This window comes from Schistocerca americana, chromosome X (assembly GCF_021461395.2).
Source record: "Schistocerca americana isolate TAMUIC-IGC-003095 chromosome X, iqSchAmer2.1, whole genome shotgun sequence".
NCBI lineage: Eukaryota > Metazoa > Arthropoda > Insecta > Orthoptera > Acrididae > Schistocerca > Schistocerca americana.
In genome coordinates this window covers 7,040,871-7,055,734 of record NC_060130.1, presented here as the reverse complement: position 1 = coordinate 7,055,734, position 14,864 = coordinate 7,040,871, and the positions used below count along the sequence as shown (strand labels likewise).

Genomic DNA, 14,864 nt, shown 5'->3' with positions numbered 1-14,864 from the left:
TTTCTAGGGTCAAGATTGTCTTTAACTGAACACAAACACTTCCTTAGTTTCGCTGGTAGACGAAAAACACACTTGATTCTGTTTCTCCTAGCGATTCTTTCTATTTTTGAAAACATGCCACTGAAATATGGCAAGAAAGCCATTTGCAGTGCTTGTCTAAGTATCTTCATTTACATCCCTACACTGAACTTGCTTTGCTCAGAACACATTGCAAATCTGTTTACAAGAATAAACATTCTGCTGCAACACTGTTCTTAGGTTTTACAGTTCACCAGGCAGACTGTTGGTATCTGAGATCACGTGTGCTCTATGTGCCAGGGAGTGTAAGACACTACCACATTGTGCAGGGTGATGGCAACTTTTGGACCGCAAATATAACTCTGCGTGTATCAGTTTGCAGTAGAGACTATGCCCCAGTGTTCTGTCAGCTTTTCTTCTAACTGTGACATCCAGGAATGGTAAGCTGCTATCTTTTTGTACTTCCACAGTGAACTGAATATTCAGATGGAGCGAGTGCAAATGCTGCAGGGACATAGGTAGTGTCTGTATTATGTGGGCCACACCACAAATGTCTCTTCAGCATTCTGCCAGAAGGAGGAATGTTGGATATTTACTAAGGGAAATAGAGGATCTCCCATGGGAACACTGTCCACTTGATTAAAGTAGTTGGTGTTACATAAGAAATAGGATGAGGTATGCACATGTTTAAACAGCACCACAATTTCTTTCTCAAACTTGCTGTTAATAACCTCTAATGAGGGCTGCAGGGGCACTTTTGTAAGTAATGATATAACATTTGAGCTAACTAAAAGATCTGAAAGTTCTAGTTTAAGCATCTTCAGGTATTCTATGAAATCCTCTGAATTCTAAATATGATGGTCATAGTCATCCACATGATAAATTTCAAAGCTGTCATGTGGAAATTGCCAGTTGCATCTTGCAGCAGTGATGGTGGAAATCACCACCACCTGTAGATGCCAAAACGTTGTGTCACTGAAATATTGAGGGAGGGACTTGCATAATGTTATCTGGTGGGGAACCCAAAGTGTTTTTGCAACAGATCTATCAGGCAAGCCTGAAAAGTCACATATACTCCAAGCAGTAAGTACCTGTCGTAAAATGGTCACATTAGTGAGCTTGGCAATTAATTAAGAGTTTATCAATAAATTTGGCTTCATTTTGCAAGAAATTGTGCTGTGTTCCAGTACTCTCTCTTCAACAAAACTAATGTCAGTTTCTGCTCCACCTCTTCAGCCCAAGATCCTATGTACACTCTTGAGCATTTGTGTAAGATACCTGTTTATTTATAAAAATAAAAGTAACTTCTATCATGACTTTCCCATTCTTGTCCAGTGGGTTTGTTATCCTGCTGTTGCCTACTGCAGACTACAAGATTACTGTTGAAGATTTCTGCAAAGTTTTTCTTCCTTTTTAGTGTACCAACATTTCACTGTGTGGTAATTGCCTGGTACTGTTTAACGGGTGTTTTAACAGTTGTTTCAGAGATGCAATACGAAGCAAATGCAGTGAGGATGACTTGCTTGCCATGATTGGGGCAGCAGTGAGAAGAAGGAAGAAACAACATCGAGGTAAGATACATTACAGCAAATGTAACTCTATAGATAGAAAGAAAATTTCTGTTTAACAAGTCATAGCAAACATAAGAGCAAAATAGAACGAAAAACAACAGTGATAGAACCTGTGTTTTTTGTGCAAACTTGGATTTAATTTTTATTTAGTATTCATTCTGATTAATGCCCATTGGTCAACAAGATATTTCAGCCCTAGAATTTGGTTCTGCAAGGTCCATCAGATAACCGTATATGGCTGTTGTAACTCCTTTATTGGACTTCAGAAGTTTTCCAGCAACAAATCTTTTTTTTTTCTTTCTTTCTTTCTTTTTTTTCTTTTTTTAAAAAAAAGCTAAAATGCAGAAAACATCATAAAGCAAACACTCACAGAAAAGCATCAGTGTCCTTGAAACAATGGAAACACCAGTAGGAATATCAACAATATTGGAAAAGGCAGATTACTACTTACTGGTGAAGGCTGTGGCTGAAAGCTTTATGTAAGTGTCTTTTAATTCTGCCCATCTGCAGCCTAAAGTATCTTCTTTATGGTAAGTAACAGTCTGTCTTTTCCTTCATTATTCATTAGTGTTCTTTGTTTTTATTGCTGTTTAGCAAGCATCATCTGGTATATAAGGGATGCGAATAGCGTCAGATGAATCATCACTCTGGAGGATATGAAGGTGCTGCATATTGGTGTGAGACAGCATTATCTGATGAGAGTTTGAAAGAAACCTCATTGTGGATGTCCATTTGGTCGCCTGGTTAAACCTTGCAACATCTGTATTTTTGGAGTATTTGGATCTGACAGTGGCCTGATGTTGGAAAGTAAGGGCATACTCATCATCAATGTTCCAGTTGACTACATGAGACCACTACAAGGGAGCATCACTGTGTAGTGTACTGAGTACATTGTAACCTGTTCACATCTGTGACTGCCATCTGAGAACAAGTACAGTAAACTCTCGTGCAGCTACACTTTTGGCTAGCTAGATTGACACTTGACAAGTTTCAATTTGCGTGCACCTGGAGCCAAGCGTTTGCTGGTGTTTTTTGGCAATCTACTGCTAATCAGTGCACTGGTGCGTGTCAAAAGTCCAAGTATCGTCAATTCGTGCGTGTGTTGGTTGAAGCTCTAGTGTGTTTCTTATTCGTATTGCATGGTTTCATGCCACTGCCATCTATTGGAACTCCTTGGTAGTACAGTACATACAGTATTGTTCTATGCAGCGCAACGTAGCCCTGTCAAAACCGACAATTAGAGTGCGCCGCCTAACACTTTCCACTTGTTGTCGGAACATCAAAGCTGAGTGTTTAACAGTGAATGTACAACACCCTGTTGTGTTGCCACGTGGGCTTGGGTAGAACAGAGGAAATGGCATAGATGTATCGAATGCTTTCATTTGATGGCTGCCACAGCCTGGTTTCAAAAGTCAAAAGTTTGTCTAGTGCATCTCGAGTGTTGTCAAGTTGTGCATCTGTGTGTTTCTGATTTGAGGTTTTGTGCTCCCACTATGTGCCTTAAAGTGTCCAGAGATAAAAGGGGCCAAAAACCATAAAGGACTCAGTCGAGTGTCTGTAGAAAGAACACTGAACGTGACTACAGGCACGAAACATAAAATGAATGTGATCTTGTTGGAAAAAGAGCTTCACACTTTGCAGAGAATTGATGCTGGTGAGCCACCCGCAAAAGTTGCTGCAGAGTAGGAGTACAATTACTGATCGGAAGACAAATTGATCAGGAATTGAAAAATTTTGTTCCATCCAAGCATTGGGCAGCGCAGTGAAATCTTGAAAAACAATGAGAAAAGGTGCACATCCTCAGTTAGAAGAGGCATTATTTTTGTGGCACGAATAAATAAGAGCCAAAGGTGTGTCAGTTTCAGGTCCTCTACTTTGTCAAAATGAGCTGATGAGCTGATAGAAGGAAAGAAGCAAGAATTGCTCGGAAGTAATGGCCAGCAGGATCGTTTCAAGAAGCAGCATGGCATTCATGAAATTGCCATCAGTGCCAAATCATTATCTGGGGATGAAGCTGCTACACTGATTTTAAGAAGAAACTGCACACAATCATTGACAAAGGAGGTTATACTGGCAATCAACTTTACAAATGTGATGAAACTGGGTTGAATTACAAAATGCTGCCAATGAAAACCCTTGCCTCTAAAGAAGAAGAAATGGCTTCAGGATACAAAAAAATCAAAGAAAGATTTACTGTCCTTGCTTGCAGTAATGCCACTGGCAATCATAAACTGTGTCTTACTTTAACTGGCAAATCCAAAACACCAAGAGCATTTAGACACCAACCAACCAGTTTGCCACTGAGGTACACGAGTCAGTCTTAAGGCATGTATGAACAGTGCCATCTTCAGAGAGTGGTTCCAGGCAGAGTTTGTTCCAACTGTAGTAAATTACATGGAAGGAAAAGGACTTCCTTGAAAAGTGCTACTTCTTGTGGACAATGCTCCTTCTCACCCAGGTGATCTGCAAGATGGGGATATCAAAGTTGTATTTCTCCCACAAAATGTCACATCTCTATGTCAACCGATGGACCAAGGTATTCTTGAGGCGATGGAAAAACATTACAGACGCAAGATGCTGGAATAATTAATAGGTGTGATTGATGCTGCAGATGATTTTGTGGAAGCTCTTAAAAAAATCGATGTTTTAAGTGTCATTCATTGACTGCTGAAGCTTGGAATCTAATTCCTCCAGTTCCTCTTGTTAGGTCTTGGAAAAAACTCTTAGATCGTAAGGCAACCTAAGTGGTGGGAAGGAGGAGGCAACACCGAAACTCAAGCTGACATAATTTTGGTGAATTTACTGGAGAAGCTGGTTGTAAAGACACACACTTCGAAGACATTGAAGAGTGGATAGAAAATGGCATTTTTTCATGTGACTGAGGATGAAATCGTCCAAATTGTGACCGATCATAAAGTGTCAGAAGACTATGTTTCTGATGATGAATCAGAGAAAAATATTCCTCACACATTCTGTTACGAAGTGATCCAAACTGCCCTGGAGTACATCAGCCAACAGGCGGAGACGATTTATCGTGAAATAGTTTGATTTCAACGTTGGAGATGTATTGTTGCAGCAATAGTTTTTCAAGCAAAAAAACAAAAAAAAAAAAAAAAGACGTTTGTGACTTCGTTACCAAAAAATAAACTCTAATGAAGCATCCTAGAACTTCTATGTCCATAACTTAAAAAGTTTTTTTTTTTTAAATTTTCTTGAAAGTTCCTCTAGACAGACTTTTTGTTCCTTTGAGTAATCTCTAGATTTGTTTCATAATTTTGTTCAGTAGTTTATTTTTTACTCAAAAGAGTAGGTAATAAAATTAAAACTCCTGTTATTTCCTGCTGCCAAATAAGGGAGATTTTTTCTGTAAGAATGCAAAATAAACGAGCTTTGTTATACAGCACTTAAAAACTTTGAGTTTTCAATCATAGTTTGGTGCCTTTTTAACATGTCAACACAATTTTTTCAGTAAAAAAGTGCAGGGTTATTTGCAACCATATCAGTAACGTTTTACATACCCTACGCACATTTTACGATCGTATTTCGCAATATTGATGCAATTTGGAGTGTTCACATGTGAAAACAGGGGGACTTTGATTTATCTGAAATTTTTGTTATCGGAACCGGCCACCGTCCCGATCATTTAGGATAAACAGGAGTTCACTGTAATAGACTCCTTGCAACATGCTGTGTCATACAGCTAGGAGCAGCCAGACTATGGAATTGCCGTCCTGCACATAGGCTGCCATTAACACCCAAGCAAATGACTGCATGTGAAGTGGTGCCATGATCGAGAAGTACGGACTGCTAATGAATGGTGTCACATTATGTTCACTAATGAGTCCCAGTCCTGCACTGCTCCAAATGACTATCGTGGAGAAGTTTGACAGTGACCCGGGGAGATGGGGAGAGGTCCCATTCTTCCATATTTTGGGGGGGGGGGGCGTCACAAAGCAGTCCCATGGTGTGGGGAGCCATTGGGTATGACTTCAGGTCATGGCTTGTAATGGCCGAGGGAACTCTGATGGTACAGCAGTGTGTAATAGTATTGTGGTGCTATTTTTCAACAGGCCAGTGCTTGTCCACATGTAGTGTGTGTCTCTTTAAGTTGTCTGCGTGATGTTGATATACTCCTGTGGCCAGCAAAATCCCCATATCTGTCCCCGATAGAACATTATGGGACCAACATGGACGTCAACTCCATCCCACTGCCTGAATCCATGATTGCAATGTCCAGTTACAACAGTTGTGGATCACCTTTCTCAGGAGGGTATGCAGCAGCTTTACGACATCCTCCCGCACTGTCCAGGCCAGACAGGGTGCATTGCTGTATTGATAAGTGTGCTCAAACTGATAAGTTCTGTGTAAATTTGACTCTGTTTTGTTATCACTGAAATAACATCACATACCCTCTAAATTAGCTATGTTTCAATTTGTTTTCTCCCCACCTTCTGAGTGTCTCACTTTTTTTCAAGCAGTGTAATTTAAGACAGACATAAGTATATGAAAATGGGATGGCATAACACATTGCTATTCAACTATGCCCCTAAGAAAATTGTAAGATAATGGAGAAGAGCAGGTGCACTATTACACTGACTAGAACGTAAACTTAAAGATGGAATTATATTGTGTAACCTATACCGATGATGTAATACTAATTGACAAAAACATCACTGATGTGCTAAAGCAATTTGAAATATTAAGGGAGCAATCTAGGAAAATTGGACTAATAATTTCACCTGGATAAAAAATTAATGGACGATACCAAAATGGCACTGGGTGAACTTATATAGGCAACAACATAGTATTCGGTGATAAAGAGTTTAAATAATTAGGTGAAAAAGACCACTGAACATCATAATGAAAAGAAGGCATAGAATCCAGACTTCAGAAAATACAAACTGTCTCTCAGTTAACTAAAAGTATTTTTCCTGGAACTCTAAAATCTAACATTGCACAACAGTGATCAAATTAGAATTTCTTTATGCATGAGAGAGACTCTTTGTCCAACACAAGACATGAAAACAGCAAACTGAATTAGAAGAATGTAAAATTGTAGTAAAAATCTTAGGTCCAAGAATAAAAGATGGAATACATCACACAGAACCCAGTGTGAAATCTCCAGGCAAATTCCTAAAAACTCTTGTTACAATGTGTCTCCAAAGAATCCAACTTGTGGGACATACAGAAAGAATGTATCCAAACAGGCAGCTCATTGGATTCCCACATACTTGAAAAATAAGATCCAACTGATGAAAACAAACAGGAAGAGACCTTACGAAATTGGAATCACCACATTTACAGTATTCTGATGTAGTGATGAGTCACACAGAGTGCAGTTTCACAGTAGCTTGATCAATGCTTGTACTTGTGTATGTAGTATATGCAAGTGTGTACAGCGTCTCTTCTGGTGTACTCACAATATGCTAATTTAGTGGCCGAGCAGTAAACCGGATCCCTACTCAGTTCCAGTGTGCTGTGCTAATTATTCTTCTTCACTGTACATTTATGCTTGGAGCTGCAAGAGAGGCCATTTTCCGGATAGTGCCACAAAAACAACAAATTCTCAGATATCAGTTTAACTTAAACTCTTCAACATCATAGACAACATTTCACATTAATATGTTGCAGAACACTAGATTAGTGTTAAAATTGCCAGAGTAATCATTGTTCTCCATGTGACAGATTGTCACCCGATGTCCAAAATCGATAAATTTTATATCTCTGCACAGAGAAGCAGCTGGTTGCTCATTGTCATCTGTGGTGCTAATCAATGGGTCGAGCTCGTTGCTGGCACAGCGCCACCTCAGAGTAAGTGGCCCCTCATCCCAGCAGGTGGCGATGTTTAAACACCCGTATAGCTCCCAAGACTTACTGCGTCTGTGGATAACTCCGTCTCTGCACAGAACTTCCCACATTTCCCACACAGTGGGCCCTCGTGTCTCTTACACACAATAAATCTTCAAACTTATTTCATTGGCTAAGTTAAATTTCGAGTGTGACGTGCTATTTCGTAAAAAATAGCAAACGGTAGACATGGATGTTATTGTGACACTTTCCGAAGGCAACATTTGTGTATTACACTTGTAGAAGTGCACTGCAACATAAAACAGTAGACCGTAAGTTCAAACAATGGAAGCTACAGGTTGGAATATCAGCAGTGTAGGAAAAGATAGAGTGCTAATTACCATAAAGATGGCACGTTAAAATGCAGACAGGCACAGTTAAGACACTTACACATAAGCTTTTGGCCACAACCTTCATCAGAAAAAGAAATAGAAATACACACCATTCATTCACACAAGCAAGCACACCACACACACACATGACCACCAACTCAGACAGCTCAGGCCAGAATGCTAGCCTGTAAGTTTGCTACACAATAAAATAATTATTCTGAGCTACAAGAAAAATGGATTCAAAGAACTAAACTGCTTGAAGAAAAAAAAGGGAAGCTCCCTGAAGCAACGTAGTTTCACGAGTGTGCATACCAGTGGTAAATTATGAGAGTCACAACTCTCTGAAATGGATAAAAAGGTCACCAGATTGCATTAGCTTTGTTTGTGTCTCGGATTGTTACCGTGAATGGTAGGAGCTATAAGAGATGTGAAGAGCGTAAGATGTTGAGTGATCCCTGTTAAGGACACAGATGCCCTGTACTTCTGTGAGTCAGCATTATCAGCACGTAACAAAATTTGAAGGGGCCTAATTGTGTGTCTCCATTTGCCAGGCTGATTGAATTATGCAGTATGCAGATTTGTGAGACATTCAGATGTGGTAGTGTCCCCATGTTGGACTGCTTGGGTACGTAAGGGCGGCTTGCTTTTCAGCAAGCTTCCGGTTGACCGTGTCTGACGAGCCCATGGGAGAATTGCTGCAAGTACGCCGAGCACATTGTAACCCTTTCACACCTGCACCTGTCATGTGATCAGCAGTGAGTCACATTCTGCAAGACCCGCGATGACAGTTGTCAGTGAGTATGACAACGACATAGGGAGAGGGCGTTTGGGGCAGCATCGGATATGACTTCAGGTCACTCTGACAGCACAGCAGTATGTCATGGACATCCTACATCCTCATTTGCTACCTCCATGTCCAACGGAGTTACAAGAGACAGAGCAGTGAAAACATATCCAGTTGTTGACTCACAAAACGGTTTTGAGCTGTGACGCATGTAGTCTTAAGTGAATCATTCATACAAAAAGAAAAGAAGAGGAAGCTAAAGTCAGAATGTGAAAAAATTGGAGAATGGAATAGATATTTGAAGACTTCACACTTGAAACTCCCAGTTTTCCTATTGTGAAAGTGCCTTTGTGACCATATGCATTTCACTGATGATAAACTTTTTTTTTCCCCCTGGGTCTTGGCTCCATATTTTTTAATCCAGTTGAGTCAGAATACTTGCATAGTATTTGTGAGGTATTGTTTCAGTCTTGCAAGCTAATCTAAAATACAATCCCTTTTGCATCCTAGAAAACAATGACCACTCTTTCTCTCCGATTAAGTCACCTTGGCTATTTTTGTGCAACTGCTGTTTCATTTCATCCACGGGAACAGATTGGTGCATAGAATCAGTTGTGTGTCAGATTGTCCCAAATTGTTTTTCACATTAGGTTGTAGTCAGGCTTCAACAGACATGCCACTCATTTTCTGGTATGGCCACGGCATCAACTGTTTTGCACATCTTTTTAATTACTGATCTTGCAATATCACACTGTGTTCTTTCTCAGCATTTTCATATTTGATTGTAATTCTAGGAAGTAGTTCATGAGTCATCTTACAGAGACATATGCCACATATGAATTCAGCCACCCATTCCTTAACTGTTGACTATGAAGGAACTCCCCCCATGAACCATGGACCTTACCGTTGGTGGGGAGGCTTGCGTGCCTCAGCGATACAGATGGCCGTACCGTAGGTGCAACCACAACGGAGGGGTTTCTGTTGAGAGGCCAGATAAACATGTGGTTCCTGAAGAGGGGCAGCAGCCTTTTCAGTAGTTGCAGGGGCAACAGTCTGGATGATTGACTGATCTGGCCATGTAACATTAACCAAAACACCTTGCTGTGCTGGTACTGTGCACGGCTGAAAGCAAGGGGAAACTGCAGCCATAATTTTTCCCGAGGACATGCAGCTCTTCAACTTGACTAGAAGAAGAGATCGGTTGGTAGGACATGTTTTGAGGCATCAAGGGATCACAAATTTAGCATTGGAGGGCAGCGTGGAGGGTAAAAATCGTAGAGGGAGACCAAGAGATGAATACACTAAGCAGATTCAGAAGGATGTAGGTTGCAGTAGGTACTGGGAGATGAAGAAGCTTGCACAGGATAGAGTAGCATGGAGAGCTGCATCAAACCAGTCTCAGGACTGAAGACCACAACAACAACAACAACATGAAGGAACTGACTCCTAATAAGTAAGATGATGCCTGTAGAAAAGTACAACAAAACAGTAATCTCAAAAAAGGACAGGATAGACAGTACATTCTGTAGGACATATTAAAAGTGATTGGTAAAAGAGACTTGGTGTGTTAAATGCAGCTTTTGATTACATGATAATTGAATTGGATAGATAAACAACCTACTTGCTAAGTGGCGGCAGAACACACACATAAAAGAAGATTATAATTAGGCGAGCTTCAGAGCTAGTAGCTCATTCTTCAGGCAGAAGGGTTGAAGTGGAAGGAAGAGGGGTGAAGGATAGGTCTAGGAAAAAGGGTAGATTTTGAGAAAGTTACCCAGAACTGCAGATCAAGTGCTGACTTTCCAGATGGGATGTGATTCCACATCTACATACATACTCCACTAGCCACCATATGGTGCATGGCAGAAGGTACCCTGTCTCACTACAATAGTCTGAATAAAATTATTTGATAGTTGACATCAATCACTTGCTGCAACAATGTTGCCACATTGGCTACCAGCTACCGTTTGGTTACAGGTGACAACAAACAAGCAGCTCACTTCACAAATTATGTTAAGTGTTTAACACAGAGCAATTTTTCTAGTGGCTGGTGCAAGGTATGTCAGAAATGTTGGATACTCTGTCGACTATTGATTTAAAGTGACCAGTGACTGAACTGGGGCAGACGACCCGTTTTGTATCCCTGACTGTAAACTTATGTCCTAACCCAGCCGAGAAAATTGTGGTCAACAGTCTGCAGCAGTACTAATATCATGATCGCTTTGTTCATGGCAATTAAAGCTAACCCTTAAGGGTAAACTCACGACAACAAAAACTCAATTTCAGGGCTGAAAGCAAATTGAAATTTCTCCATGTCATTTGTTACCTGTAACTATCCTTACACTAGCTGCACATGCTGCCATGTTAGAAACCAGTGAACAGTCCATGTGGGCACTTGGTCGTGGATTATAGATGACTGAGGCAGATTCCAAATGAAGAAATAATGACAGGAAGAAAAATAAGACCAAATAGAACAGTCAAAACAATGATGAAAAATGATGCAGCAAATTATTAAAAATAAAAAAAAAATATATTTAAACCAATTAATTGAATGAAAATAATAATCACACTCTTTTGGTTAGATTTAAAAATAAAAATTTTGCTACATTGATGAGATTCAAACCTACAACATGCTACATATTAGATTAATCTGCCAACCATTGTGCTATGCCACAGCACTGCATGAAGTATTTATATATGTGAATGTAGTGACCCAGTTGCAACTATGAATTGCAACCTTAAAAATTTCAGTTTCACGCAGTGTAGTGAAAAGCTTATCTAATGTAAGATGATCTCTGTGAATATGATAACTATATGTATGATACTGAATTACACCTTGTGCTGAGTTATTCAGTAGTGTTTGGTTAGTGCTATGAATGAAATGTGTGTCTTTCATTAGCATTGTTAATGTGTGTTGTTTTTGGTGTAGCTATTGCGTGTCATGAAATACATAATAAAAGTGTCGGGCTCGTAATTTGGGATACAAATACATCAAGAAAGAATGCTGAACCAGGAATTGGAAGTGACTGGCCAATTTTGGTGGAGTTTGGCAACAGCAGACAGTTCAAGTGTGACGCTGACTACTCTTACTGGCGTTTGAAGTGCCAACTATCAAGTAATTTTATTTCAACTGTAGTCAGTTCCTTTCCCGTTCCATCTGCCAATTGAGTGAGGAAAAAGTGAATGTCTATATGCCTCTCTATGACTCCTAATTTGTTGTCTCTTATCTTTGTGGTCCTTACGCATAATGTATGTTGGTGCAAGCAGAATTGTTCTGCAGTCAGCACAGTGTTCCTCAAAATCCCTCCAGGGATTCCCATTTGAGTTCCAGAAACATCTCCATAATACTTGTATGTTGTTGTTTCAACCTACTGTTAACAAATCTAGTATCCTGCCTCTGAATTACCTCAATGTCTGCTTTAATTCGACCCCTTGCGGATACCAGACACTCAAACTGTACTCAAGAAGAGATCACACTAGCATCCTATATGTGATGTCCATCACAGCTGAGCCACACTGTAGTAAAATCCACCCAACAAACAAAAGATGATTATTCGCCTTCCCTACCATGACCCTCACACGTTTGTTCCATTTCATATCACATTGCAATGTTACGTCCAGATATTGAAACAATGTGACTTCTTCATTCATGACACTACTAATGGTGGATTCTGGCATTATGGATTTGTTTTTCCAACTCATCTGCAGTAACTTATATTTTTCTACATTTAGGGTTAGCTGTCATTTATCACACCAACTGGGAACTTTGTCCAGGTCATCTTTTATCCTCCTAAATCACTCAACGATGACACCTTCCATACACCACAACATCATCAGCAAACAACCACAGATTACTGTCCACTTTGTCCATCAAATCAGTTATGCACATAGAAAATATGAGTAATAGTGCTCCTATCACACATCCCTGGAACGATCCTAATGATACCCCAGTCACTGATGGACACTCACCGTCGGGATAATGTAGTGGGTTCTATTACTTCAGAAGTCTTTGAGCCACTCACATGTCTGGGAATGTATTCCATGTGCTTGTACCTTTGTTAAAAGTCTGCAGTGAGGCATTATGTCAAATGCTTCTCGGAAATCAAGAAATATGGAATCTGGGTTTGTGAATTTTGTGATGGCAAAGTTAGAGGAGCAATGCATCTGCATTAAATTTTGTGTGAAACTCAAGAAAACCTTTACAGAGACACACCAAATGATGCTGGGAGCCTATAGCGATGAGTACTTAAGCCATACTCGGTGTTACATATTATTCACACGTTTTAAAAATGGCTTTACAAAAGTCAAACATGATCCTTGTTCAGGACGCTCTTAGATGTCCACTGATGATGCTTGTGTCAGGAACGTCAACGAAATTGTGTGTGCCAGTCGAAGATTCACTGTCCGAGAGATTGTAGAAGAATGTAACATTTCAATTGGATCATGTTATGAAATGACACAGCATCTTGGAATGCATTGTGTTGCCGTCAAGTTCATTCCACGCTCATGAGTCAAGACCAAAAAAACTTTTTGGATCTTACAAATGAGACTGAGATGTTCCTTGTGAGAATAGTATGACCCCTGCAGACTTCTTTTTATTTCCAAAGGTGAAAAGGATGAAGTTTTGCAATGGTAGATGAGATAGAAGAAAATTCGCAGACGGCACTTTATGTGACCCAGCAAGATGTGTGTCAAGACTGCTCCTGGAAGTGGAAATGATATTGGGAGCAGTGTATCAATTTTGGAGTAGAGTAACTAAAAGATAAGCATAGAAAATTTTGTGGACAAAGTTCTGGAATTTTTTGAACAGACATTGTATGACAAAAGGGCATGCTGAGTTGCCCATGAGTGATGCTTTGTACTGATTTGTGGACATAAACTTATTGCTCTCTATGAAACTGATTAGATTCAAACCCAGAATATGTTCAAGAATTCTGCAGCAAACTGATGTTACGGGTATTGGTCTGTAATTTCGCGGGTCTGTTCTTTCGCCCTTCATATATACAGGAGACGCCTCTGTATTTTTTCCCCAGTTGCTTAGGTCTTTCTGCTGGGTGAGAGATTCACAATAAATACAAGCTAAGTAAGGGTCCAGTGCCATATAGCACTCTTTGTAAAACCAAATTGAAATTCCATCTGCAACTGGTGACTTATTTGTTTTTAATTATTTCAGGTGTCAGGGATGCTTACGAGGGTGGTTTGAAAAGTTCTTGAAACAGAATAGAAAAAAAGTACTTATGTCACTGAAACTTTTTTGTTTTTCAATGTACCCTGCTTGTAGATTAATTCACTTGGTCCAACAGTGTTCCAATACCTTGATCCCATCTCGACAATGATTTTCCTCCAGGCCTACAAAATAGTTGTCAAACTCAGGCTATCAATTCTTAATTTAAGTGAATCTTCATCCACAAAGAAAAATTTTCAGTTTAGGGAAGAGGCACGTGTGGCAACAATTCATACCTTAGTTTGTGTAATTTTACCATGGCGATGGCACATGCGTGTGAGCGTGCATTGGCTTGATGCTAGATGACTTTCTTCCTTATTAAACCTGGCCTTTTTCTCATATCTTTTGTTGCAATTTGTCCAGAAGGTTAGCATAGTATTCTCCAGTAATTGTTTGCCCAGTGGGGAGATAAAGTACAAACAGAATCCCCTTCCCATCCCAGAACACTGATGCCATGATCTTCCCCGCTGAAGGAATTTGGTGGCGCATCCCAGAACACTGACGCCATGTCCTTCCCCGCTGAAGGAGTTTGGCGGCGGAGATTCAGCATGTTTCCAATGCTTTGATTGTTGCTTTGTCTCTGCAGTATAGTAGTAAACCAAAGTTTCCTCGTGGTCACAAACCAGCACAAAAGTTCTTGTTTGTTTCTCCTAAAACAGGCCAAACATTGTTGTGATATGTCCATTCTCATGTGTTTTTGACCCAGCATCAAGAGTCGCGGCACCCATCTTGTGAATACCTTTCAGATGACATCTGGCAAGCGTGAGCAATTTCATGCACTCTAAATTGGTGATCCTCCTTGATCATTATGTGCACTTTTGCAATGATTTCTAGAGTAGTGACGCATCTTGGCTGACCTATTCATGGATGATCATCATCTAAGCTCTCCTGACCAAATTTAAATTCATTTATCCACTTGGCAACAGTTGAAGACAAAGGAGCAGAGCCCCTGGTGTATTCTGGAAATCGGCATGAATGTCCTTTGCTTTCATACCTATCTTTATGAAGTACTTCATCACTGCTTGAATCTCTACCCGTCCCCCCCCCCCCCCCCCCCCCCCCCCCCGCCCCGTCTTTGCAGATCACTA

At 40.2% G+C, this 14,864-nt stretch overlaps 1 protein-coding gene across 1 annotated transcript in view; it reads left to right on the top strand.

Moving 5' to 3' along the window:
- The window catches only part of LOC124556732 (molybdenum cofactor biosynthesis protein 1-like), a 137,382-nt gene that overhangs the window by 113,411 nt on the left and 9,107 nt on the right, over window positions 1–14,864 (top strand). The window contains exon 6 of the mRNA XM_047130731.1: window positions 1,504–1,589. Within this exon, the coding sequence (XP_046986687.1) occupies window positions 1,504–1,589 (86 nt within the window). The remainder of the gene's footprint in view (window positions 1–1,503; window positions 1,590–14,864) is intronic.